The sequence below is a fragment of the Rhododendron vialii genome, chromosome 12a (assembly GCF_030253575.1).
Source record: "Rhododendron vialii isolate Sample 1 chromosome 12a, ASM3025357v1".
In the NCBI taxonomy this organism is placed as follows: Eukaryota; Viridiplantae; Streptophyta; class Magnoliopsida; order Ericales; family Ericaceae; genus Rhododendron; species Rhododendron vialii.
In genome coordinates, this window is record NC_080568.1 from 25,495,477 (window position 1) to 25,520,780 (window position 25,304).

Below are 25,304 nucleotides of genomic sequence, written 5' to 3' on the forward strand. Positions count from 1 at the left end.
TCAAATAAGAAACTGAAGAAGATAATCTTTGGCATCCTCACCTGAGGGTGTGATTGATCGAGCTTAAGAATCAGCATCTACGAAAAGGAGAATCATCGAGTATCTGCATAGCAGCGCCCAATCTTACCGTTCATCTCGGCAATCAATGATTCAGATTTAAAAAACTCTTTTAGGGAGAGATAATTACCGAAATACTAACAAACAAAAACTTCCGAGGAAGGCTGGAGAGCAAAGGATCCAGGCTGGAGAGTAAAGGATCCAGATCCTCTCCGTTCCACCCACAGAATGGAGATATCAATTCCATTTAACGAGGAGTTGACACCACTATTTTACGGAAAAAAAGAGCTTGGCTTCATAACTTTTTTTTAATTTTTTATCCGCAATTTTTCATAACTTTAAAACTACGTTGTTCTGATTACGTCAAGAAATCTATAAATTACCTGTTACACTTGAGCCCCAAAAAAATCCATTTAAACACCGTACTGTAAACAAGATGGAGTAAAATACGCAAGAGTGGAACACATACTACAAATATCAGGTTTTCGCTCCATAAGTAGATGCAGATCACAGTTGGCACCCAAGAAACCATTTGGGAGCACCACTCGACAAAACGTAAAAACGATTAAGGACATCCCCAAACTAACAGACTGCTTCAGCGCAATCGTAACCATCTTCAGTGCAAGCTGCGCAAAATTCCATGAAGATATCCGCTGCTCATCACAAGGGACACAAAGGATACAACACCAGCTGGAAATATCTTTCTGGACTTCTTAAATCGAGAACCCATCACTACCAGAACAGCAGCAGAAATGCCTGGGAATTAGAAGAAATCAAAGAAAGGTGAGACCACAGTTATCCAAGAATTAACTGAAAATGAGGCTGTGAGGTTAAGTTAAGCCAGAGATTTATCAAAAAAAGACAAGGCCAATTAAGTAACAAATCAGCTAAAATGGGCCCCTACAACGTGGTACTCTTGAAAGGTATTGGCCAGTTCTAGGGCTGAGCACGATCAAATCAGCATAACATACGAATTACGATTGTAATTAGCTGAGGCTACTCGAGCCAGCCATCATGCCTAGGCAATTGGCAAAGAGTGTCGAAACGAATGCAAAAATGGTTGGCAGAACGATTGGCCGAGCAACCAAAACCTTCTCGGACAAGTTAGTCTTGTGACTCATGTATAAAGAGCACTAGAGCAGTTGCCCTTCACAAAAATTGTGGTGCCAGGAATGATTATACTAGCGCAGGCTCACTAATCGAATAGGGAAGCTCGAGGCATGAAACCTTATGAGCATCTTTCTACATGGCTAGCACAGGCCCCACAGAAAATACAATAATGGGACTCCGCCACAGTCAGCTGGGAGAAGTTAAGCAGAAGTCTCCAAATGCCTATAGGCTATAAGAGAGCAGGTCCAAGAGGAAATGGGACTGACCACTCTCTGAGCAAAAAGAAATGTCGTCTCTCAAGTCAATTAATTCATAACTTTTTTGGTTTTCTACTCTGAGTTTGATCAACCAAGTCTCTTATTGCTCGATTACTTAGCCATTGGAGTGCCCACCAGCCAACTCCATTGGGCACCTGACAGTTGCTTCTTTTGCGGCAAAAGAAATTAGGGTAGGATTAAGCAGCGCAATAGAGTATTAATCTCGTAAGGCACAAATTTAGCCCGCTACGGAGGCAAAGGTCCTTTATGGTGCAGGAAGATGAGTTTAAGACTGTATAACCATTGAATGGGAAAAATATAGAAAAATCAAGCGGAATTATTCAAAGTGTCATCAGAACAAGCACCAAGGAAGATGGGGATCTAAGAAGTGCTGGTACTTTGAAAAACAAGTTGTACCCAAAACTGTTTGGGTTCTAGTACCTTGCATGCTACATCCTATGTTACATGGGTTCGGGTGTTGGTGTTGGTGTAGATCTAAGGGTCGGACAGGTCAAACCTAAAAATGGACGATACAAAGATATAAATCCAAATTTGGATACAACAATGGAAGTACGTCACAAAATTATAAACAACAATTAGAATGTCTGCCAACTACCAGTAGTGGGCTTTGCCCCATTGATTATCTTCCCGACCTCTTTTAGGATAAGCATAATCCAGAAATCAGATCTAGTAGTACTTAGAAGGGATGAATAAGTAACTAAAACGAGAAGAGGGCATCCAGAAATAATATACATTGGCTGTCATATTTTTGTCCTCTAACAGGCAGTAGCAAATTGTGATGGCCATACCAAAAGTTTAGATTCATTTAGGAATTGTACAATGGTATAATACATATCTTACCAAACCCAAGGGATGATGCAAAAGCTGGTCTTGTGGGAAGCTCAGAATAAATAAACAACAGAAGCAATGCTGACAGTCCACCAGCTACCAATGACTTCATGCTACCACTCTTCAAATAGCCCATAACTCCACCCACTGTTAAAAAATATGATCAGAATCTCACAGAAAATAGAGAAAAGCCTATGGACTAACAAAAACTGATGCTCAGGATAGCATATACTAGTATTTGTTGTATTTTACTATCTTCCAGACCTCCCCAATTACTTCTGTTATCTGATGGGAATTGAAAATACCTACAGATTCGCCAAATAAATTAACTCACCATCAGAAATTTGATCAGGTGTGGACTTTGCTCATTTTCCTGCACCAAGGTGGTGATAACTTGCATTCTACCATGGGCTCTAACCCAAACTAATAAAATTGGCAGCTGATGCATTTGCACTATGTTAGTACCCAGAAATATAACTTAAGGCTGTATTTGGATCTTGAAAATTTGTGGAGGGCATCGTGGAGAGAAAAAGAAAACTAGATATTCGAACATTTTCAAATATTTCCTATGTTTTCTCAACTTTTCCTTTTTACTCCACATATCCCTTCATGAATCCAAGATCCAAAGATAGGCTAAAAGACTCCTAAGTCCTAACTCCTAACATACAAAAGCTAACATCATTGAAAATCTCATAAATACATACAAATTGCTTCTTACTGGCCAAAAGATAAAATCTTTCCCTCAAACATTCAACTACCTTGTTGGTCATTGCTATAGAACAATTACCTTCCTTCCGAATAAACAAAGCTATTCAACTCGACGTTGCTAAATTCTGAATACAACAAATTTTGAATCAGCCTTTGCACAAAGCTCGAACATCAGGTGTCCCTGAACTCACTTGCAATCAGGCTTCAACTTAAGAATTACCTTTGATGCAGAACCTTTGTGCCTTCTGATGCGTATTTGGAAGGAGGAAAACAGGCCACTTTTAGGGAAGCCAGAATGAAGAATGTAGTTCATGTGGGATTGTGGGGTGCGAAACTTCCTAACCTTGTGAAAAGAAAAAAAGCAGACTTGCAGAGGTGTATTTTTCTCCTTTCCAATTGGCGATGAAGAAAATTTTGTCAATAATCTCGTGTATGGAGGATGATCTTTAAACAAATTTTCTTTCTATACACTCCTATTTGGTTGCATGTTTCTTCTGGTAGTGCTTTCGCTCCAACCTTCAAGAGGACACCTTGGTGTTGGACATGAAGAAGACACATTCACTCTCTCACTGGTCTTGGTAGATAGGCTGCTAGTCAAAACATGCTCCAATTCCAAACAACTTCCAAGGAAAGGGATGATTTGGTACTGTAATACTGCAAATGTTAACAAAGTGACCCAATCTGCAGAATGCAGAGTACATTTCCCATCTTGATGATGGGCCTAAGCAATCGAAAGGGCCCTGATTAATGACAAGCAGTAGAAATGTAGAATGAATGCAAAGACCGTTCTTCTGTCATAGCCTCTGCTTGAACCAAAAACAGCAAAGCGTATGGTTCATCATGTTACAGTGGGACCGTTTCCACTTTATCATGATTCTTTAATTTCGAGAAATAAATTAAGTTTTTTCCACTATCGGGGAAATATCAGAAGATTGCCAGAGTTTTAATGTAGAGAGTTTAACGTATGTACTGCTTTCTCCTTGAATCAAATAGTATTTCATATTCCATTAACAACAACAAACAAAATAGGATGCCAAACCCCTCAAACATGGAAATTCAGACAATCAACACAGCTAATAGCAAAAGAATCACATAAAATGAAACTCAAGGATGACAAATTGGATTAGAGTGCCTTAGGAGTAGTGGAGTACACTAAAAATCAATTGGCAATGGGTCGAGAGGTCACCCAGGCTTATGTCCTGGTTTTGGAGATTATAATTAACTAATGTGGGACAAGTTTTAACACTCCCCCACACGTGTGACTCCCCCACATGCGCCCCTGGCCCGTCCATGGAGAGGTAAACAAAGGATCCACAACATAGGGTCACAACAAAACAAGGTGCGCTAGCACACAAACAACAGGACAACCAATCAAGAGAGCCTGGTCCAAAAGACTTTGAAAAGCCTAGCTTTAATGGCATGTTAAAGCATCCAACTCGAAATCAATTAGTAATGGGTAGAGAGGCCGCCCCAGCTTAAATACTAGTTTTGGATGTTATAATTAACTAATGTGGGAAAAGCTCTAACAAAGAGCATCTCCACCCATTTCTCTTCTTTAGACTGAAACCCTTAACCCACCCTCACTCAACTCAAACCTACACCAAATTGTGTTTTACTCACAATTTACTCAAATAACGAATGCTCAATGTTCTACTCAGAAATTGCGAAGTTCGCAATGCTATTTTCTACCTCTTAAATTTTCAGTCATGCAATTAATAAAACTTTCGTTCAAATTTACGCTTAGATTTACACGTTATTTACTTAAATGAATCTTTTACTCGTATATGAATAAAAACATGAGCGAGGACCCGAGATGCTCCAATCACGCAAGGAAACACGAAGACGAAAGCAATTATTACCTCCGATAAGAGCAGCGTAAGCCAGTGTCAATTTCTGAGACATAGACATGCCCCCCATCTTCTTGCTATTATCGCTTTCCTCCGATCCTCCTTCACTACTCTCGTTACTATCCTTACTATCGCCGCCTCCGCCTCCGCCGCCTTCTCCGCCAGCCCCACCTCCTACGCCGCCGCCGCCGCCAGTATCTGGTTCGATGATTTCGATCTCGATGTCTGGTTTGGAGTACTCAGAGTAGTCAACACTAGCCTCTGTGGTAGTAGCAGTACACTTGAGAAGTAACTGGTGCTGTAATCGGTGAGCGCAAATCGACGGCGGCGACGATCGGTTCGTCAACGGAAGGGCGTAGGTACGGTTAGTTGAAGCGTGATGGCGGAAACGGTGAGGTTGGGGTGGCAGTAGAATGGTTGACTGGTAAACTCGCAACAACAACTCCCCTGTCATCTCTTCTTGTGCTTTGTGTTTCTCTCCCTACCAAAAAAACCCACCCGTGTGATTGTGCTAGAATGGTTGCATAAAATTAGGGTCGACATCTTGTTGTGTTCGGATCGTATATTTCGTGTTCGTGTGTTAAAATTCTCTTAATCCTATGTTTGTGTTAGAATTTTCACAATCCTGACCCGATCTATTTAGCTCATCTTGTTATCGTGTGTCATATTCATTCATGTCTGAAATAGCCGATCATAACCTGCTAACTTCGTGTCCGGTTCGTGTCATATTACCACGTCGTTTCGTAAATTCTCAACCCGCATCGTGTCATCTTGTGTTCATGTCAAAATTATTCCAACCCTATCCCGATCTGTTTAGCTTTTCGTGTTATCGTATCGTGTTAGATTCATATTTTGTGTCGAGTTTGTGTCGTGGCAGAAATTCTCACCCTACTTAAAATAATAACCTTCCAATCAAAGTCATTAAAATATTTTTTTTGTTATTTAATATGTTCATTTTTTAAGAAGATATCTTTGCATCATATATGCATAAAAATAATACCTGTAGCTAGTGACGGACCCAGAAAATCGGCACAGTGGGAGCACTAATTTTCTTTGTAACCGTAATATATGAGTTATAGTTAAGTACATTCACACCAAAATAATTTGGGAAATGATTTTGCCACTCTCTTTTTTGTTAACGTCACTCCCCTGTAAGTGTATTTTTGCATCAAAAATACACTTGCAGAGGAGTGACGTTAACAAAAAAGAAGTGGCAAAATTATCGGCCAATAATTTTAGCATTCATGATAAAGTAACAGTTTTAAAGTATATATGTATTTTAATAACCAGCTACTTGGGCAAACTTGCGCATCTCGACTACATGTGTTAAAACAAAATTATCCCATGTTCATCGTCCATTTTTCTATTATTAAATCTATGAGTACAAAGTTTGGGGACCGAAAGTGTACAAATGCAATGTGTCGATTTATATTGAATACTACACAAATGATCAGAGATGTTGGAAGAGTGAGGGGAAACCTTGGTTTTGGCTATGGGATGATAGATTTCTGTTTTTTTCGTTTTTCCTCCAAGGTGCACACTATTTTTTAATGCCAGGATTTTGAAAAATAACATAAAAAATTAGGGGAGTAGCAGGAGACTCAAACACACACTCTTGTTCACAAAGCCAACACTTTACCACTGCACCAAACGTTGCTTACTTGCACATATTCGAGGTACGTAATATATATACGAAATCAAGAAAAAAAGAAATTAAAAGGGCGTGGGACTCATGACCCCATGTGCCCTAAGGTGGGTCAGCCCCTGCCTGTAGGTGCCTAAACGATTAATTACTTCTGCAGTAATAAAACTATTATTTTTTATCGGTAAAAGATTCTATTGGTTGAACGCACCCTTTTAATACTCCTATACTTGTGCAATACTATGTTTGTCTATAGACAACCGAATACATTAGAAGAAGAGTTAGAAAATTTTCTATTGGCTTAGACAGTCGATTTTAATTAGAAGCGTGGTAAGGTGAATAACTTAACAAGTAAGAAAAGTTTCTATTGGTTGGACAAAGAAATTAAACCTTATTGTAGTTTTTTTATTTTTGGCTTAAACCTTGTAGTTTTTTTATTTTTGGCTTAAACCTTATTGTATTCCAAAGAACAATAAGCTATCAAGAGAAACACATCAATGGTATTTTCATTAGCACAACGATCGGGATTAGATGGCCGCACGAGCTGCGCTCACACATTTTGAAGTACTCGAAAGAACAGGCCTACTAACACAATTCCAATAAGTCGGGCAAACACGGCCCCCACGAGGCAATGACGTCGCTGTGTCGCGGAACAAAATAACTCAAAATGCAAACAAGGACGTGATACAACCAGCCTTGAGCTCTGCAACTAATCCTTTAGAAAGACTGTCTTCCAACAAAACATCTCACCAGTAAAACAACAGTGAGGCAACAGTACGTACTCAATCGCTCGTTTTCATCTGGGCGAACTTACACTTGATCGGATCGATGAGCACTACTTGGGCATGTGGATGACACAGCGCAAACACTTCCCTTCTGCCATGAGATCAAACGCTCTGTTGATTTCCTCGAATGACAGGTTATGAGTGACGAACTCATCAACCTGGATTTCCTGTGCGAATATTTGAATTCCAAGTTAATCACAAGATGATGTCCGCACAAATGTGCCCATATATACGAACAGCGTAGCAGCTAGATGTTGACATCAGGAGAAAATTGGTGGCAAATAAGGCGATCGTAAAAAAGGCAAAATTTGCCACAATATTGAAGCAACTCCCTCCATCGTATACTTTTTGCATTCTATTTCTGTTAGGGATTCCAATGATGATGTCCATTTTCAGAAGTCAAGGTAGCTAAATCTCATGATATTGCAATATTATCGTTTCCTCGTGACTCTGGATAGTGAGGAAGGCAAGGACGCTCTTCTTCAATATAAGAATTCCAAGAAACAACAAATTAAATGTATAGAAAATTGGAAGGTTTGATTCGTCATGGCGGGCGAATGGTTTCAGATAGAGGGTATAAGCTAAACAAGATCAAATGACCAAGTGGTCAATGCACTTGTTCTTACCTCCCTCAAGTACATGTCTACTAGTGATGGAAGATCAGACTTTGGTTTCCACCCTCCGAAAAGGGAACCTCTCAATGTCCTTCCAGTAAGAAATAGTGAATAGTGAGCTGTTACCTCTGGCTTCACTTTTGGTACACCAAGCGTAACAGTCACTCCCCATCCCTAAGAAAATAGGAAAGGACAGAAACAATGATGTAATGATGGATATAATTCATCAAGGAAATGAATAAGAATATCACTGGACTTACGTCACAACATGACTGCAAAGCAGCAGTTATCATTCCGGTGTCTCCTATGCATTCGAATGAGTAATCTGCTCCTCCGCTAGTGATACGCTTAACAACCTGGAAGAAGAAAATCAAGTTGTCAGAATTCAACAACAGCATTCGAAGTTCAAGCACCTGTGTTGGAGGGTGTGGTAAGCATACATGTGGATTCAGGAAGAAAGAATTGTAACGGAGATATTGTCCAGATGCATTCTAGAAATGATTCATAACTTCAACCACCTCGGTGGATCTTATTCTGTTACTCTATTTTATATGGACTCTTCTAAATATATATGAACTTATAACACATTTGTTATAGCAATGTATTCTTCAAAGGGATTCTGAAATCTGTTGCAGCCAATCTTCGTAAAATCTGTTGTCGTCGTTATAATATCATATCCTGTTCTAATTCTACTTGTTTACCGGAACTATATGAGATACCTGTTGAATTGGTTCATCATAGTCCTTTGGGTTGATAAAATCTGTCACTCCAAAAATCTTCGCTGAAACAACAGAGAAGATACATGGGCAATCTGGAGAATCACTAGCATAGACCTTACATACCATTCTGAAGTATGAAGAGCTGAAGTTACGGTACCTTTTCCTTTCTTCTCAGAATTAGTATCCACACCAATTATTTGTGATGCTCCCCTTAGTTTGGCACCTTGTGCAACCTACTCACGAAGAAATCATGAATGGAAAAAAAATTCTTCAGATGGGGTGACAGCTAGAAAATCTTGAACATGCATATGGTAAGTTCAACTACTTACAGCAAGGCCAACAGTTCCAAGACCAAAAATGACAACAGTTGAGCCTCCAGCAATATCAGCAACCTTCCAAGCCGCACCCAGCCCTATTATCAAATGCCAAATGTGTTTTCATTCCAAGTTTACAAATGGCTCTAAATCACACATAAATGGAACCAGTAAATCAAGTTACATAATATAGAAGAGTGTACAAAGGAGAAGAACATCCAAGCTGAAAGACAAAAAAGATCTATAACACCAGGAACAAGTATATGACCTTATTCCAGTTCCCCAATACAAATTCCTTTCAATGTATACGTTCTTTAATATCCAAGAATCAACAGCACACATGTCTCAACATCATCGCCCAGCATCATTCTCTACTACGGTATCAAGAACAATTGGATGACGAAAAAATTAGCAAAAATTGGCATAACTTATATCTATTCAACAATGTATGAACAGATCCTTGATTTTGCTTAAGGGATTGTTGAATCTTTGCCTTGGAATATAAAAAGCGTAAGCGAACAAAGCTCACATAGCAAAGCTCATGTCCATCTCAAACACAAAGCTAGAAAAAAAAAAATCCTGAAGCAGTACTGTGAAATCATTTTATCTAGTGGGAAACAAGGGAACAGGCTTAAGATCTCACTTTCTGCAAATGCACTTATATAGGCTTGTTTGCTGTTCCAAGGCATCCCGCAGGAGAAGCTCGCTGAGGGGAAGGGATTTTACAGTTCAAGTACTCATGAACTACGGGAAGGAAACACCAAGCAAGCATCGATAACCTACACGAAAGAGTGACTAGATTGCCTATACAGAAATCTAATCTTTCAGAAAAGAGGTTAGCCAAATATACTAGCGCATAGAAGCCAAGAGTTTGACCCCCTGTTTCTTTCTCAAAATAGGAAAGAGCCATGGAGAGTGCCTCCCTGTATAGTTCATTCAAAGGGAAGTACAAATCTCCATGCAGACACTTATGCAAGGCCAAGACAGATTAACGCATGGCTGAAAACTCCACAAATGGGAAAAAGTTGTTATCATCAGTCAATGGGCAATCATAGGATAATACGAGAGATGGTCTGGTGACTCCATCGATACCAACTTACACCACCTACTTGGCAGCACCCTACTATTCAAGTTGCTGAGTACTGACACAAGAACTCATCAATTGATTGACTTAGCAAAAAGACTAATTTTAGTATGAAAGGCGAGCATCTTAAGCGTCAAAGATCACTACAAAATTGTTCGCCGCAAACCTCCTACTCTAAAAGCTGTATATACAAATATTACCAACTACTTCATCTGTTGGATGACGGAACTTGTAAGCATGAGAGAAAACTCATCAACAGATTCCGACTCCAAATCTTGCATTGGTCTCAAGATTCAAGAATTATCTGCTTTTAGTACTTTTATCAGAACCAATATTGTACCAGTAAAGAAGAAGGGACTTCAGATACATGTCTACATACCAAGCAATCAGTCCACCAAATAAGTAGCCCATCAATAATTCCAATGAGATAGGAGTCACAGGATGAGAGAATTCATGCTTTCATAGAGCAATCCCATTCTAGCCTTTGACCTCATCACTTCAGAAAAAAAAACTTGTACATACCCAAAGCTTAATCTCCTGTTTCCCTTGAAAAGCTTGTGTTGGTGGTCGTTGGTGATGCAGTTATACCATCAAACAGTGATATACCGTCGGTCAAGAAAAACATCAAGCCAACACTCAACCATAAAAAAACCTGAAGAAAAGCAATCCCACAAAAGCAACCTTTCTGTCATGTTTATGCTAAGTAATGCCACCTAGTGAATAACGACGTGACCCCACCCCCTATTATACATCACATTCGAAAAAGAGGAGCTACTGGCAGTGGTTTTCTTTTTCCTCTCACCAATCATGCACCTTCTCCAGCTATGAAAACAGAAAACGCTCATCCACAGAACCTATACTACGCAAGGTTGTTAAAAAGGACAGAAGGGTAAACGACATCTACAGCCGCTTAACTTTAAATATGAAGATGATCCATCGATGACTCTCTTGCTTCCTCATACAAATAACACGAAAATAAGAATATAACCCCTAGAAGGAATCCATGCCAACAGAATTTGATGACACCGCCTTTCTTCTAGGATTCCACGCTGCTAAGGATATTGAATAAATAAATTATTCTCCCAGCCTTCAAAAGACAGTCCAATAAAACAAACCTCCAAAAACTCCAATGCGAAAACTCCATTCAACCCAGAAAAAGCCTCTATTCACCACTAAACAAGCCTCTTGTAGTCAATAAGCCACGAGTGTGTAACAGAAATATGGAATCTAACTTTTTAGCTTCATTTCCTGGTTTTGACAGATACAATCTAACAAGCATACAAGCTTAAGATTCCTGGAGCTCAAACAAAGGTAATAGCCGGCACAAAGCAAGGGTAGTGCAAAAACACACACTGGACTTAAAAGTAATTTTGACTAGATGACGACACCATTATGTGAGAAATCTTACCTGCTGCCACTCCACAACTGAGAAGGCATATTTTATCTAGAGGTGCGATTGAGCTGACTTTGACAGCACAACCAGAGTGCACAATGGTGTACTCGCTGAAACTTGAAACCGCACAATAATGATAGACGGGCCTTCCTTTTACTGAAAAGCGTGTCCCTTGGTCACTGTGCATTACACCTCTTCTTTCCAATCCCAGTACTTGGCAAATGTTGCTTTTGCCAGAGGTACAATGTCTGCATGTCTTGCATTCTCCAGTAAATAGCGTAAGCACATGGTCCCCCACTCCAAATTCAGACACTCCTTCCCCCACACTCTCCACAATCCTGCAAATTACCATTCTGAAGTCAGCTTTTTACTTATTGTGAACGTTAGGGGCGAAAAGCATTAAAAAAAACTAATTTCACATAATCAGAATTGTTATTGAGATGAAAAGTACTTGAGAAGACAGTTAAATCAAACCTAGTCTAAGTTAGTCTTATAGGGTTCATACGTCATGCATCAGAAATGCCATGGGCGGAGGCACTAAGGGACAAGTGGGGTCTAGTGACCCCACTCACTTTGATTTTTCACCGGAACATTTGATAGTTTGCAACAAAATTTTGCTATTTTGACCCCATAAAAAATCCCTAAATCACCTCAACTTTTTTTAAATGCATAGGAATCCCATGTGTTCTGTTCTTTTCGAGAGTTGACAGTGCTAGAAATGAGACTATCATGCATTGTTTTACAAATATAACAAGTCTTTTGGGGCCAATTATGAGGCAAAAATGAATTATTTGTGCATATCGATATTATAATTAACCTCTTAATTTAGTCATTTTTGGATTTGTGCGTAAGAAAAATATAGTTGCATATGAATCTAATTTTTTACCCCACTAACCAAAATTCCTGGCTCCACAATGCCATATATATACATAACATGCAAATCGTACTATGGCCTGTAAGTAAATCTATGAGACTAAAGGGAAAGGATATTGAAATCACCCTGCAGCTTCATGGCCGAAAATCCGAGGAAAGATAGGGGTACTTGTCTGCAAAATAATAAAAAAAAATGTATAGTTAGACAGGCAAACTTCAATGTTTGGCCTGTCACAATTTGTAAGGGCGAGAAAGGACACGAATGACCGATAACTAAGAAGCATTTGGGTTAGCCAATGCGGAAGGTAAATAATCAAGGGAAGAAAAAACACCAAAAAATGCAAGAGAAAATATACAAGCATTACTCCATATTCTCCAACATAAAAGTAAGACACTTTTCTCTCAATTCATCCCTAGAATCAACAAAAGTAGATGAACTACATCGCTTGGTCTGAGGTCAAATGGATAAAGGAATGCATGATGATTTTATATTTCACCAAGAAATCTGTTTAATCTGTAGATTCAGCCTTTGTCTTTAATCTTCAACCATAGTGTTCTCGTGGACTCATCTAAGCTAAATTACACAATCATCAAAATAGAACTTCCATCACCTGTACGAAAATGATTAAAAGACAACCAATGGTGGTTCTAGTTACATGACTAGTTTTGATTTTCCTCGCAGATTCCTTTTCTAGCTATAGTTTCTATATACCCAAGAAAAAGCCTATGGTATGTACAACTTTGACCAATATTTGCGTAATCTAACCAAAATGATACATAACTAACACCAATATTTTTCGTGACTCGCCAAAAATATTCGTAACATGTCTGTGCGTACCATCCATACACGTTCGTAGTTGACCAAAATATTACGTAACAAACGCCATAAAGATCGTAAACAAATGAACCCAAAGTACGTGAGAAATTGAATGATAACAAATGCATACCTCATGAACCATAATATTTGCAACTTAACCATAAAATTGCATATCCCTACTTTTCTTCTATAGAAACCTATTCGGGAAGATACCAAAAAACACGTAACATAAACATAATAATATAAAACTTTGCAATGGTACACACTAGCTTTCTCCTGCACAATGCTATTCATTGATGCGTAGAATTTGATGGATTCTTTCTTTTGGATGGGTGTTCAGTCGTCCTTTTGCAAGAAGAAGGGACATGTAATGCAAGGTTTTATATATCGGCTGTCGCGTTCCATATCGGCTGATACGCAATGCCTTTTGAGCCTTCCTATACCAGGGAGATGGAAAATCACCTGCGTATCGGCTGGCTCCAAAACCTATCGTGCCCATTTCGGATTCATGGACTGGTTCGCCGCCAATACTCAACCGTTACAGGTGATTGAAGCACTTTATAAGAATATTCCAAAAAATGTTTTTTCAGAAAAAAATTCAACACCGTTACTGACTTTCAACATAATTAATGGTGTCAATATTTGAGAGAGAGAGAGAGAGAGAGAGAGAGAGAGAGAGAGAACCAGAGACTGCCAAGCGGTGAAATCACTCCGACAGAGGGAGGTGCAGACAACCTTAATCCGTATCTCCAGCGGCTGGGGTGGGCTCAGTTCCACCTCCTCAATTACCAATGCCTCTCCAGCTCCCCATGCCACCGCAGCTGTATGTATATCATCATCAAGTCCATATGCATCAACGTATCAATTCACCATCATAATACTCCATATGGGTATCCATAAATGTGGATGAAAATAACCGTACAACTTTGAATTGAAATGGGAAAGTTTTGGATACCTTTGCAGGTAATGACACCTGCGGGCTGTGGACTCGACATTTCCTTTTTCTTTTTCTTTTTTCAAAACCTGTGAAAGAATGGAATAACAACAAATACTTACAAAGGCAACAATTTGATCTGCTGGCTGCTGCTGTTATTGAGAGAAATTGGAGGAGGATTGTCAATTTGAGTAGGTAGCCTTTGCCGGGCAGGTAGGTGGAGTTCAAATCCACCAACCCCACTTTCATGGAAGGCTTTGTGGACCGTTGGATTTGTTAAGAACAGTACTCCTATAAAATACTCATGTCTCGTTCCATAGCACCTTCTTAAAAAAATATATATTTATTTCATATTTTTAAATTAAAAAATAATATAAATGGAAAATAATTTTTTGACTTTTTTTGCACCGTTCAATTGATCTCAATGAGATCTATCAAATAAGATTCATGGTTATTTCGCATATACTTTGTTTTGTTTCAATTTTGTAGGAGTATTATTTCACAGTTTCTTTTATGATTGCACCTCGACAAATTTTTAGTTTCTTTTATGATTGCATCTCGACAAAATTTTTGGGTGACCAGTCCCACAATCTAATTGCGGGGACTTGTTTAAATTCAAATAAAGTTCTGGTATCGTCAAAGATTATAGATTGTAGCACTATAAGGTTTCTTACTTTAAATTTTGAAAGAAGCAAATATCAACTCTTCGTTACAAAATTTCATTAGATTTTTTAAGTTTATAAGAATGCTGCCTATATGGTCTTGGAGATCATGGAAACCAACTTTTGAGCAAATTCTCGTAATAAACCAGTAATGCTACACGCACAGCAAATGTGCACAGATTTTGTGCACAGTTTTTTATGGGGCCCACTACGGGTCTCACACAAATAATTCGAGCCGTTCATTAAATGTAAAATATTTTTTCAAGGGCCCCAGCAAAAAATCAGCTCAATCCGATATCTATAAGTGTTTGATTCAATCATTTAACTTTTCATTATCCTGAGATTCGAATGAAAAGTTAAATGATTGAATCAAGCATCTATGAGTATCGGATTGAGCTGTTTTTTGCGAGGGCCCTTGAAAAAATGTTTTACATTTAATGAACGGCTCGGATTATTTATGTGGGACCCGTAGTGGGCCCCAAAAAAAATCTGTGCACATTTGCTGTGCGTGTAGCATTACTGTAACAAATGATGGAGTGAGATGATGGAAATCATGAGGATAAAAAAAAAAAAAAAGATGATGGAAATCACCAGTGGGGAAGAATGTTCGAAATGTTTTCATTTTTTCGGGATGAATGTTAGAATTGTGCGCAATGATAATTAATTTTGAAGAATGTGGAATTTTCTATTAGAGTTTGGAGGTGGGGATAATAATATAAGTGCTGTGGGCAAAAAAAAAAAACTTGGAGCTAACTGTTTTTTTTTTTTGTGCGGCAATTATCAGTAATTTATTTTAATAAACGGATATCTGTAATCTTAACGTGGGGAATTAATAAGTATTTAATAACATAAAGCTCGAAATATAATTGATATAAGGACGAAAGTGCAATTGTAATTTTGTAGTGGAGTGAATTGTAATTTGTGTAATAAGAAATAGTAGAATTCTAGAGGGATTAAGATTTCTTATTTACACAAGTAGCCCAAATTTATTTCTCCTTAGGTCCTTGCTCTAGTCTTATAAATATACCGCTTCATTCACTAGGTTTCTACACACATTTTTTAGAGATCAAAAAAGTGGGATGTGAGAGAGAATAAACAATCACGCAGGGTTTCCACTAATGGGTACGTGATTCAAGGTATAAGGGAATACGGCAGACGATCGTAGTTGAATTCGTGGCATACAGCAAGGTGTGCTGTAACAAGTTCACCTAGCTTTCGTGTCGCGGGAGTTGAGGTGAAATCCTAGTTCCACCTTGTAGGGTTTTACAATTTTTTCTTGTTGTCCAATTTGTACGCGTCGTTACTGAATTCTAAGAATCGTTTTCCAACAGCAACGCGCAGGCAAACGTGGGAGTGGCATTAAGGTACATGCGTAGTGGGTGGAGCATGTGTAGAACTGTGGGTGGGCCACGCGTTGGCTTGGAGAAATGGATATGTGGGTTTAAGGTTTTTGATTTTTAAAGAAAATGAAAAATCTTAAAAATTAGGATTTGAGATTTGGAAGATTGTGAAGCTTAAGCACTTGTCTTCCCATTCCAGTTTTCTTGTTAAACCCTGTTTTTAAAAAAAAGGTAATTTCAAGTTTAAAAAATAATTTTCCTATCAATATAGATCTTGTTTTATGGATCTCATTGAGATCTTTTAAATGGTGCAAAAAATTATTAATTTTTTTATTATATTTAGATTTGAAATTACCTTGTTTTTGAAAAAGAAGGTTTAGAAAGAAACTGAAACGGGGCCACATTCCTATAGGATATTGATAACACCAACCATAGTAGATTGAGCCATAACCCACCTTGCCAAAACAAAAGAATCCCTGCCTTATGCTAACGCTGTGAATGCAAATACAGAGGCGATAGATACCGATGATAGAGAACCATCAAAGAACCAATTTCCTCCGGCTAGCGTGCTGATACACAGATCGATCCGTCACTCCATCTACTTTAATTTCAGATGGCTATCACATTTAATCAGTTGGTTCCGATGGATGTCAGTTTGATAAGCCGATCAATCTGCTCCAATAAAACTAAATAAACACTCACTCTCAATTACAAGTAATGATTTATTCCACTATAATTCTATACAAACTCGCTACAATTAGAAAAGATAAAAAGATATTACAACTCGATAATGAAGGAATACAAAAGAAAATTATTGTTTTGTCAATGGAATTGTTGGAATTGCCAAGAACAAAAACAAAGCTGCTTTTTGGAGCTTAAAGAAATTTGTAGGGGGTAATTTTGACTTTTCACTAGATTTATTAACAAGAGAAGAGAAAAGAAAGAAAATAATTAAGAAGCAAAATAGGAGAAAATGAGGGGGAAATTTTTAAACTCCCTTTTCCTTTCCCTTTCCCTTTCCAATTCCCTTTTCACATTTTTCCAAACAAAGCCGAAGTGTTGGTTTTTTGAAGTGTAGGGTGTCTAAAGTGATTCGTTCTCAAAAGTACAAGGGGTCAAAGTGATAATTCTAACGACGCAAAAAAAAACCCCTTCTGCAGACCTAAATATATAAATGTAGCCCTAGCCGGAAACTGGTGTAACCCTAGCCGCAAACTGGTGTTTTAACATACATACCTACCAACACACCTCTCAGCCATGGCGGCCCTGAGTTCACTTTCGAAACCACCAAAACTAGGGGTTTGTTTCAGAAACAACCCATACGCAGCCGCCGTAAAAGCTCGGGGCCGACGTTCTCTCCACTATCCAAAAGTTCCAGAGAACTTCGCTCCAGGCCTTGTTGTTCGCATAGCCGCCGCCCACGGCGATCTCCCTCTGGACTCATGTTCTTCTTTCCACCATCACGATATTGAGGATTTATTCCCTAAGGCCCCTATTGATAAAAAAATTCCCGGTCTCTCTCTCTCTCTCTCTCAGTCGACCATGGCCAAATATGTTGTTTATCCTGTTGTTTTTGTATCATCTGTCGGTATCCTTGATTCTTTTTCTGTGCATTTTCTCTGTTTTGTCCAAGGCAATTTTGTCATTTAAGAGGCGTTGAATCTGTTTATTCATGATTTTCATAGTACAATGGGTGGTGAAGTGTTGGGTGTCTAAAGTGATTCGTTCTCAAAAGCACAAGGGGTCAAAAATAAACCCCCACTTCTGCAGACCTGAATATATAGTGGTATTCCATAAACCCTAGCCGAAAACTGGTGTTTGGACATACCAACACAACTCTCAACCATGGCCCTGGGCTTACTCTTTGAATCCACCAAAACTAAGGGGGCTTTGTTTCAGAAACAACCCTCATACAGCCACCATAAAAACTTGGGGAATTCCAACTCCCAGTTGTCCGCATCCCCATCAAGCTGAAATGATTTGGAAGGCAATGGATGGGTGATGGTGACTTGGAATGATTTCAGCTTGTTGCGTCAACCGGGAGTTGGAATTCCCTGAAGGCCCTATGGATGATAATATTCCGGTCTCTATCTCTCTCTCTCTCAGCCGGCCATGGCCAGATATGTTGTTTATCTTGTTCGATTTTGGTCTCATTCCTGTTGTTTTTGTATCATCTTTCGGTATCCTTCATTCTTTTTGTGTGCATTTTCTCTGTTTTGTTGAAGGCAATGGATGATGGTGACTTGGAATCATTTCAGCTTGTTGCGGACAATCGAGAGTTGAAATTCCATAAAGGCCCTATAGATGATAATATTCCGCTCTCTCTCTCTCTCTCTCTCTCTCTCTCTCTCTCTCTCTCTCTCTCTCTCTCTCTCTCTCGTATTCCTGTTATTTTTGGTGTTTTTTTGTGCCGTGGTTTTGTTTTTCTTGTGTTTTTTGCTGTTTTCTTTCGTGCATGTTTGTATCATCTCTCGGTATTCTCGATTATTTTTGTGTGCTTTTTCTCTGTTTTGTCTTGTTAATGGTGTCATTTAAGAGGCGTTGAATCTGTTTATTCGTGATTTTTCATGGATATAACGTTTTAAGGATTTTTTTACCAGCGCTGGCCCAATGCATTTAGGCCCCGTTTGATAATGGGTTCGAAGGTTGGGATGGTACTACTAATCTTGAGAGTATTAATATTTTGTTTGATAACAAAAAAAGGTCTGGACTATTAGTCCATTGGAATGTCCAAGTCGGCCATTAGGGGTATTAGGAATACCCTATTGGAGATGGTATTGGTAATCCCAACCCATCCTCTTATCATTATCAATCCCTTCTTATTACCAATCTTTTCTATCAATTCAATTCCATCATCTAATCACATCTCAAATAAGCATAATATTAATAATTCCATCATTGAATCTTATCCCAAACAAACATATTCATTATCAATCCCTTCTCATTACCAATCATAATCCTAATTTTAATCCCATCTTCTTACGAATCCCATCCATCTATCACTGTTATCAAATGAGGTTAGGGGTTGTTTGGCCTAAACATGCCAAATGGCTTATTTTTTGTCCTTGTTCAATTTTTTTACGCATTTGTTAGTTTATCGTCAATTTTTTGTTTGTGACGAGAGAAATCTAAAAAGTAATTTTTTAATAAAAACGAACTGGTAAATTTAATGTATCTTTTCAAGAAATTTATTATCAGTTTGACAATTTTCAAATGATATTCACTAACCTCATTCGGTGGACACAAATATTTTGGGAGAGGGAGATGAATGAAACAAAGGTAGATATAAATTGACACAAGTGTGACATCCTAAAATATGGGTCTGCTTCAAGCGTCACCGTAAAAATATGGCGGGAAACCCTGGCGGCCTAGCCGCACTCCACTTCATCTCTCTCTCTCACTAAACCAGCGTACTCCACTCCATCTCCCTCCCTCTCCTCTCTCTCGCACTCCACCAAACCATAGCCATCGCCGCCGCCAGTCAGTTGCAGTGCCGGGTTCTACCTTCATTCCGACATCGATCGTCCGCGATCCTTATGGTGCTGCCCATTCTCAAGCAATGAAACGACTAGGTCAAGAAGATTCAGAGCCAGGGGAGTGGATTCTGGCATGGAGAAGACGCTTGAACTCTTCTCGATCGCCTGGTCTCAAAGGTAATTAAGATCTTATTACTTTATTTGGGGACAATCTGCCAGAAAAGTCGATAATTTTTGGTTGAAGAAATTAACAATGTGGAATTAGGCTGGTAGTGGCAGCTAGTGATTTTGTGAAAAAAAATAAAAAATGATGGAATCGCCTTTGGAAGAATGATGAGCTTGTCTGGAATGATTTTGAGCTCGAGCTCGAGCCGAACAGGCTCGTTTATTTGAGACCGAGTTCTAACGAGCCGAGCTCGAGTTTTGTACATGTTTTGGCGAGCTGAGCTCGAGTCCTGATTTTTTGGCTCGATTCGAGCTCAAGCTGAGCTTGAGCCATGCCGATTCTGATCGAGCCGAGCTTGAACATGCCAATACTCGGCTCGATTCGGTTCGTATACCCCCTATGTAAACATGCACAATGTATGAAGTATACCTGTACACACAAAACACTCGCTCATAATAAACAGGTGAGCCTGCTTGGTTTTCTTTATAAAAAAAATTATTGAACGGTTCGGATCATCTGTGCGGGATCTGGAGTGGGCCTGCGTATTCCATCGGTACTTGGTCCGTACTCTTAGCATTTTCGATAGTATAATAGTCTGAGAGAGAGAGAGAGAACAATTTGCTGGGATCACAAAATTGGAGAAATTCATAATTCTTTTTGCATTCTATAATTTATGTTTGAAGATTTTATCCATTTACTAATCAAGTTTCTTGATTTTAATTAGGTTGTCTCTCTCATCAACTGGGGGGAGGTCATGGGAGTTATAGCTCCAGTTAGACAGCAGGCAGGAAGTGAGTATTTAGGTTGCGTTCTTTTAAAACTTATTTCAGTTTTTTCTTGTAACACCCTGATTTTTCAAAGACGTTAAAGAATGTCTTTTTTCCAAAATGATCTCATTTATTTTTAGTACTAAAGAATCAAATTTTTAGGTTTAGTTCTTACAACCATAAAAAAGAAGAAGAAAAAGTTCATAACTATTACAATCCTTGTATACTGCTAAATTCTCAATATAAAGTTTAATTAAATTAAACAAAGCAACTAAGGATATGACAACCTCCTCTGCAATGTTGACTTCAGCCTGATTGATCGGAATAAAAAAACGCTCACTAGAAAGAGTTTACATGTGTCAAATGCTTCCTAACAATTGACCAAGGCCTAGCCTTGTTGGCTGTTTGCTAAAAACAAACTATTTTCAACGTTTTGCATTTGGTAACAGTCAGTAGGACTACTTAGGTGTCATCTCTACCAAAATCAAGAATTTTAGTGTTGGCCAACAAGAGAGTCGACTGGTCATCAGGAAACTGGGGTGGCCTATGGGTGCTCTAATTCAACGAAAAACTGCTTTTTCGTTCGTTTAAGCTTCTGGGTATCATAAACTACTAGATTAATTCCTGTAGATTAAGCTAAAATTGGAGGGATGTTGGTGTGTTACGTAGGCATCGAGCGGCAGCCAGACTCCTTTTCTTCTTAAAATTTCCTGCGGAACAACTCCTCCCTAGGATTCCAGCAACTTCTCTCTCTCTCTCTCTCTCTCATTGAAGGAGAATGGAGGATATTAAAGGGCGAACTGTGATAAGCATGGAGACAATGAGGTAAATTACGGAGTGGGGTGAGGGTTGTGGTAGGGTGAGGTAGAGGTCAGGACATCTGACGTAGAATTGAATTTTTGTTGTAGAACTAGGATATTAATTGATTTTTCTTTTCCTTACATATAAAAACTTGTATATAGATAATACAACACACATTCATACAACTGGGTAATATATGTGCGCGCGCATGCTTGTACGTAGACACTCACTAAAAATGCAGTTACAAACTCACTATATATAGAAAACTTGTAAAGGGAAATCAACACAAATTATGAAAAAGATTCTATTAGAAATACATATCTTAACCCCAATTTTAGTATTTCCAATTGTTTAAGTATTGTTCTAAGACCCGGTGCAATACGACAAATTTTGAATGCTAACAGGTAAGTTATGAATTATCCAGTGACATACTATTAAGCTATATCGTGGTCATGTAATAAACAAGGGAAGGGGAAATATGTAGTTCATGTCTTCGTTAATAAATTAATCTAGTGATTTTTATTATTAGAAATTGCTTCCACAAATGTTAAGTTTAATTTTATTGTTTTTTGAAAAAAAATTAGTCGATAGAGGCCTTTGTTGAGGGGGACTCACTGGCCGGTCACAATTTTCAAATCGGCTAGATTTGGGTCGTGACACAAGCTTAGCGTATATTGTTGTTTTGTTATAAAATCACAACTCACCTTGCATGTTAGATTTCATAAAAAGTTGAAAAGTAGAGTACATTCATGTTTCAAAAATTAGTGGCAATAAAGGAATCTCTTACCCCTTCGTAGCTGTCCAAGAAGCTATGATAGACGATCACGACGGCAAGAGGTCCATACTCAAGAGTGAGTAACATCTGCTCCTCATCGCCTCGAGGAAGGCTACAGAAACTCTTGATCATCTCAAATCTGTATATCATCTAGTAATGAAAGCACAAAGTTTAAAAAAAAACTGTAAATAAAGGAAAAAGTTAAATAAAAAGAAAAATAATTCAAAAATTGTACCTTCAAATAACTTTTACATGAACCTTTAATACCCGTAAATGGGTAGTCCTTCTCGTAAGCTAATTCGTGCATACAAATATAATCAAAAAGATCTAATTAACAAGCCTTCTCTCTCTTCTACCCAGTACGTACAATCTAGCACTCCTGTGCGGCTAAGGGGAGCAACTTTTATCCTCATATAGTACTAGGTGGCTTGTCACCACATCACTTGCCACAAGTGCAAAGCATGTCACTGCACAATAAATAAACAATGAATAACCAATAGTCACACTACAAATCTACAAAGCCTAGAACAATGACAACAACATGACTGTGTTCCCAAATTGTTGTAAGATGAAATCCCATTTTTTATTAAACAAACAAAACAGAGGTTAATAAGGCTAGATTCACTTTCACTTAATTAAATTTTATGTTTTTGTGTATTTTCTCTATTTTTTTTTGAATTTTTGACCAAAAAAAAAAAAGTCCACTTTTCCGATCCGTCTTGTCGTAATTTTTAGGATTAATCGTTTGTATCAGTGAGACGATTGGAAAAGTGAACTTTGTTTTGCTATTGGTCAAAAATTCAAAAAAGACGAAGAAAATACATAAAAACGGAAATTTAATTAAGTGAAGTGAATCTAGCCTTATTAACCTTTGTTTTATTTGTTTAATCAAAAATGGGATTTCATTTTACCAGCAATTTGGGATCACAGTCATGTTATTGTTCTAGGCTCTGTAGATTTATAGTGTTTGTAACTGTTGGTTATTCATTGTTTATTCATTGTGCAGCAGTGACATGCTTTGCACTTGTGGCGAGTGATGTGGTGACAAGCCTCCTAGTGCTATATGAGACGGTAAAAAGTTGCTCCCCTAGCCACGCAGGAGCTGCTAGATTTACGTACTGGGTAGAAGGGAGAGGAGGCTCGTTAATCAGTCTTTTGATTATATTTGTACGCACGGATTAGCCTATGAGAAGGACTACCCATTTACGGGTATTAAAGGTTCATGTAAAAAGTTATTTGAAAATACAAATTTTGAATTATTTAACTTTTTCCTTTATTTACATTTTTTTATTTATTTTAACTTTGTGCTTTCATTACTAGATGATATACAAATTTGAGATGATCAAGGGTTTCTATAGCCGTTCTCGAGGCGATGAGGAGCAGATGTTGCTGGCTCTTGAGCATGGACCTCTTGCCGTCGTGATCGTCTACCACAGCTATGAAGGGGTAAGAGATTCCTTTATTGCCACTAATTTTTGAAACATGAGTGTACTCTACTTTTCAACTTTTTATGAAATCTAACATGCAAGATGGGTTGTGATTTTCTAACAAAACAATAATATACGCTGAGCTTGTGTCACAACCTAAATCTAGCCGATTTGAAAATCGTGACTGGCTAGTGAGTCCCTCTCACTAAAGGACTCAATCGACTAAATTTTTTTTAAAAAACAATAAAATTAAACTTAACATTTGTGGAAGCAATTTCTAATAATAAAAATCACTAGATTAATTTATCAATGGAGACATGAACTAAATATTTTCCCTTCCCTTATTTATTACATGAATACGACATAGCTTAATAGTATGTAATTGGGATAATTCATAACTCACCTGTTAGCATTCAAAATTTACCGTATTGCACTGGGTCCTAGAACAATACATAAACAATTAGAAATACTAAAATTGGGGTTAAGATATTTATTTCTAATATAACCTTCTTCATAATTTGTGTTGATTTCCCTTTACAAGTTTTCTATATATAGTGAGTGTTTGGCGTGAGGGGTGGCATATGAGACAACTTTATTTTACTCTTACTCAATTCACTAGTTAAGCAGATTCAAAATTAATCCTAATTTGAGCAAATTAGAAATACCAATTCGCGTAGTGGCAATAACCTTGTTTGCCGATATCTTCTTAACTTATCATCTCAAGCCAAGCAATACTACATGTGTCCAACTGTTAAAATGCTCGAATAAGTATTCACAAAACGAGCCTCAAATTTGAGTTCGAGTGCGAGTTTGATCCGACTACAAAATGAGTTGAGCCGAGCTACAAGTTGTGCGAGAAGCTTGATTCATTTTTAACCCTAAATCAAAACCAAATAATTGATCAATTTTGCAAACCCTTGAATTGATTCCCAATTAGCGCTAATCCTACGAAATCATTTAGGATGAAGGCCTTTTTCCACTTTCCTGTGAATTTATCTGGGAAATTAAAGAATATAGTGTATATATCAAGTGTGAGTGTGTGTGCAACCGGCAGTGAGGGGGAGAAAAGAGATGCTCACCTCCTTGCAATTCCAGTCATTGCAATTCCAGTCATTTTCCCCTGATTCCCTTCTTCCTTCCTTCTCTCTTCTTTTTACTTGGTGGTGGGTGTAGTGTATGTGTCGTGTGTGCTGGTGGTGTTTGTGGAATGGAGGCCCCTATTTATCGTAGAAGGCTTACAAAGATTCAAGGTATCTTTATCCCATCTAGAATGATCTTGCATTAATTATTAGTCTTTCATTATCTTAAAAATCCAAGCATATCCCCTGAGGTGCCTAGAATATTCCTTTACCAAATCTAGGGATATCTAATTTCGATTCACCCTGCAATAAGATGCCGACTCTTTTTGGATTATTTTGTTTGAACCCTACGGTACTCCACCTCGTAGGGACTTGTGCCTCAATCTTGTGCTGCGGTATCGTTAATAGAGTTGGGGGCGATAATTGTAGAGTCTATTAAAATTCACACATTCACAGAAAAATACCCTATTTTTTTTTTTTATAGACCTTAGCCACAAACAAATATACTTCCTAAACTCTAACGGCAAGCAGGCCACTAGCGATAAACCGCTTATTATTATTGTTATATATATTTTTTATCTTTTTATTTGTTTTTTTAAAAGTCGGGGTGTTATAGCTTGACAACTCAACCGCTTGTAGATATTTTTGACTAAGTCTCCCTTAATTGTGGGCATATATTGGACATTTCATATATTGTTGTTTTTAATTGAATTTTGACATAATATACAAAATTCAACATGTAGTGTGTGTATTATCCACCCGAGCACGTGAAATATATTGAAGGGGAGTGGATTGAAGAATGCAAGAT

The 25,304-nt window shown here is 38.1% G+C and overlaps 2 protein-coding genes and 1 long non-coding RNA gene across 3 annotated transcripts; 1 reads left to right on the plus strand and 2 right to left on the minus strand.

Moving 5' to 3' along the window:
- Positions 1–449: 449 nt before the first annotated feature.
- LOC131311355 (protein FATTY ACID EXPORT 2, chloroplastic-like) lies at positions 450–5,438 on the minus strand. The gene is made up of 3 exons (XM_058338774.1): positions 4,841–5,438; positions 2,286–2,420; positions 450–813 (listed from the first exon to the last, which is right to left on the minus strand). Exons 1-3 carry the CDS (start codon positions 5,280–5,282, stop codon positions 674–676), a joined length of 717 nt encoding a protein of 238 aa, XP_058194757.1. The 5' UTR covers positions 5,283–5,438; the 3' UTR covers positions 450–673.
- Positions 5,439–6,950: 1,512 nt separating this feature from the next.
- On the minus strand, positions 6,951–14,250 carry LOC131311356 (alcohol dehydrogenase-like 6). Its single transcript, XM_058338775.1, has 10 exons — positions 14,025–14,250; positions 13,754–13,890; positions 12,379–12,425; positions 11,395–11,717; positions 8,918–9,000; positions 8,746–8,821; positions 8,589–8,650; positions 8,130–8,225; positions 7,882–8,043; positions 6,951–7,422 (listed from the first exon to the last, which is right to left on the minus strand). The coding sequence occupies exons 1-10, from the start codon at positions 14,062–14,064 to the stop codon at positions 7,306–7,308; spliced, it is 1,143 nt and encodes a 380-aa protein (XP_058194758.1). The 5' UTR covers positions 14,065–14,250; the 3' UTR covers positions 6,951–7,305.
- Positions 14,251–19,321: 5,071 nt separating this feature from the next.
- Positions 19,322–23,205, plus strand: LOC131311784 (uncharacterized). The gene is made up of 3 exons (XR_009195589.1): positions 19,322–19,658; positions 20,372–20,438; positions 23,000–23,205. It is a non-coding gene; the product is annotated as an uncharacterized LOC131311784 (long non-coding RNA).
- The last annotated feature ends 2,099 nt before the right edge of the window (positions 23,206–25,304 follow it).

Bases quoted from the DNA above. Each gene is read 5' to 3' on its own strand.
- LOC131311355 (XM_058338774.1), bottom strand. From the start codon at position 5,282: ATGACAGGGGAGTTGTTGTTGCGAGTTTACCAGTCAACCATTCTACTG. The intron at 2,421-4,840 runs GTAATAATTGCT...ATTTTTTAACAG, and splicing joins TTACGCTGCTCTTATCGGAG to TGGGTGGAGTTATGGGCTAT. The intron at 814-2,285 runs GTAAGATATGTA...TCTAATTCCCAG, and splicing joins TGCATCATCCCTTGGGTTTG to GCATTTCTGCTGCTGTTCTG.
- LOC131311356 (XM_058338775.1), bottom strand. From the start codon at position 14,064: ATGTCGAGTCCACAGCCCGCAGGTGTCATTACCTGCAAAG. The intron at 12,426-13,753 runs GTTCTCTCTCTC...ATTATTTTGCAG, and splicing joins TCACCGCTTGGCAGTCTCTG to ACAAGTACCCCTATCTTTCC. The intron at 9,001-11,394 runs GTAAGATTTCTC...ATTTGATAATAG, and splicing joins CAGTTGTGGAGTGGCAGCAG to GGCTGGGTGCGGCTTGGAAG.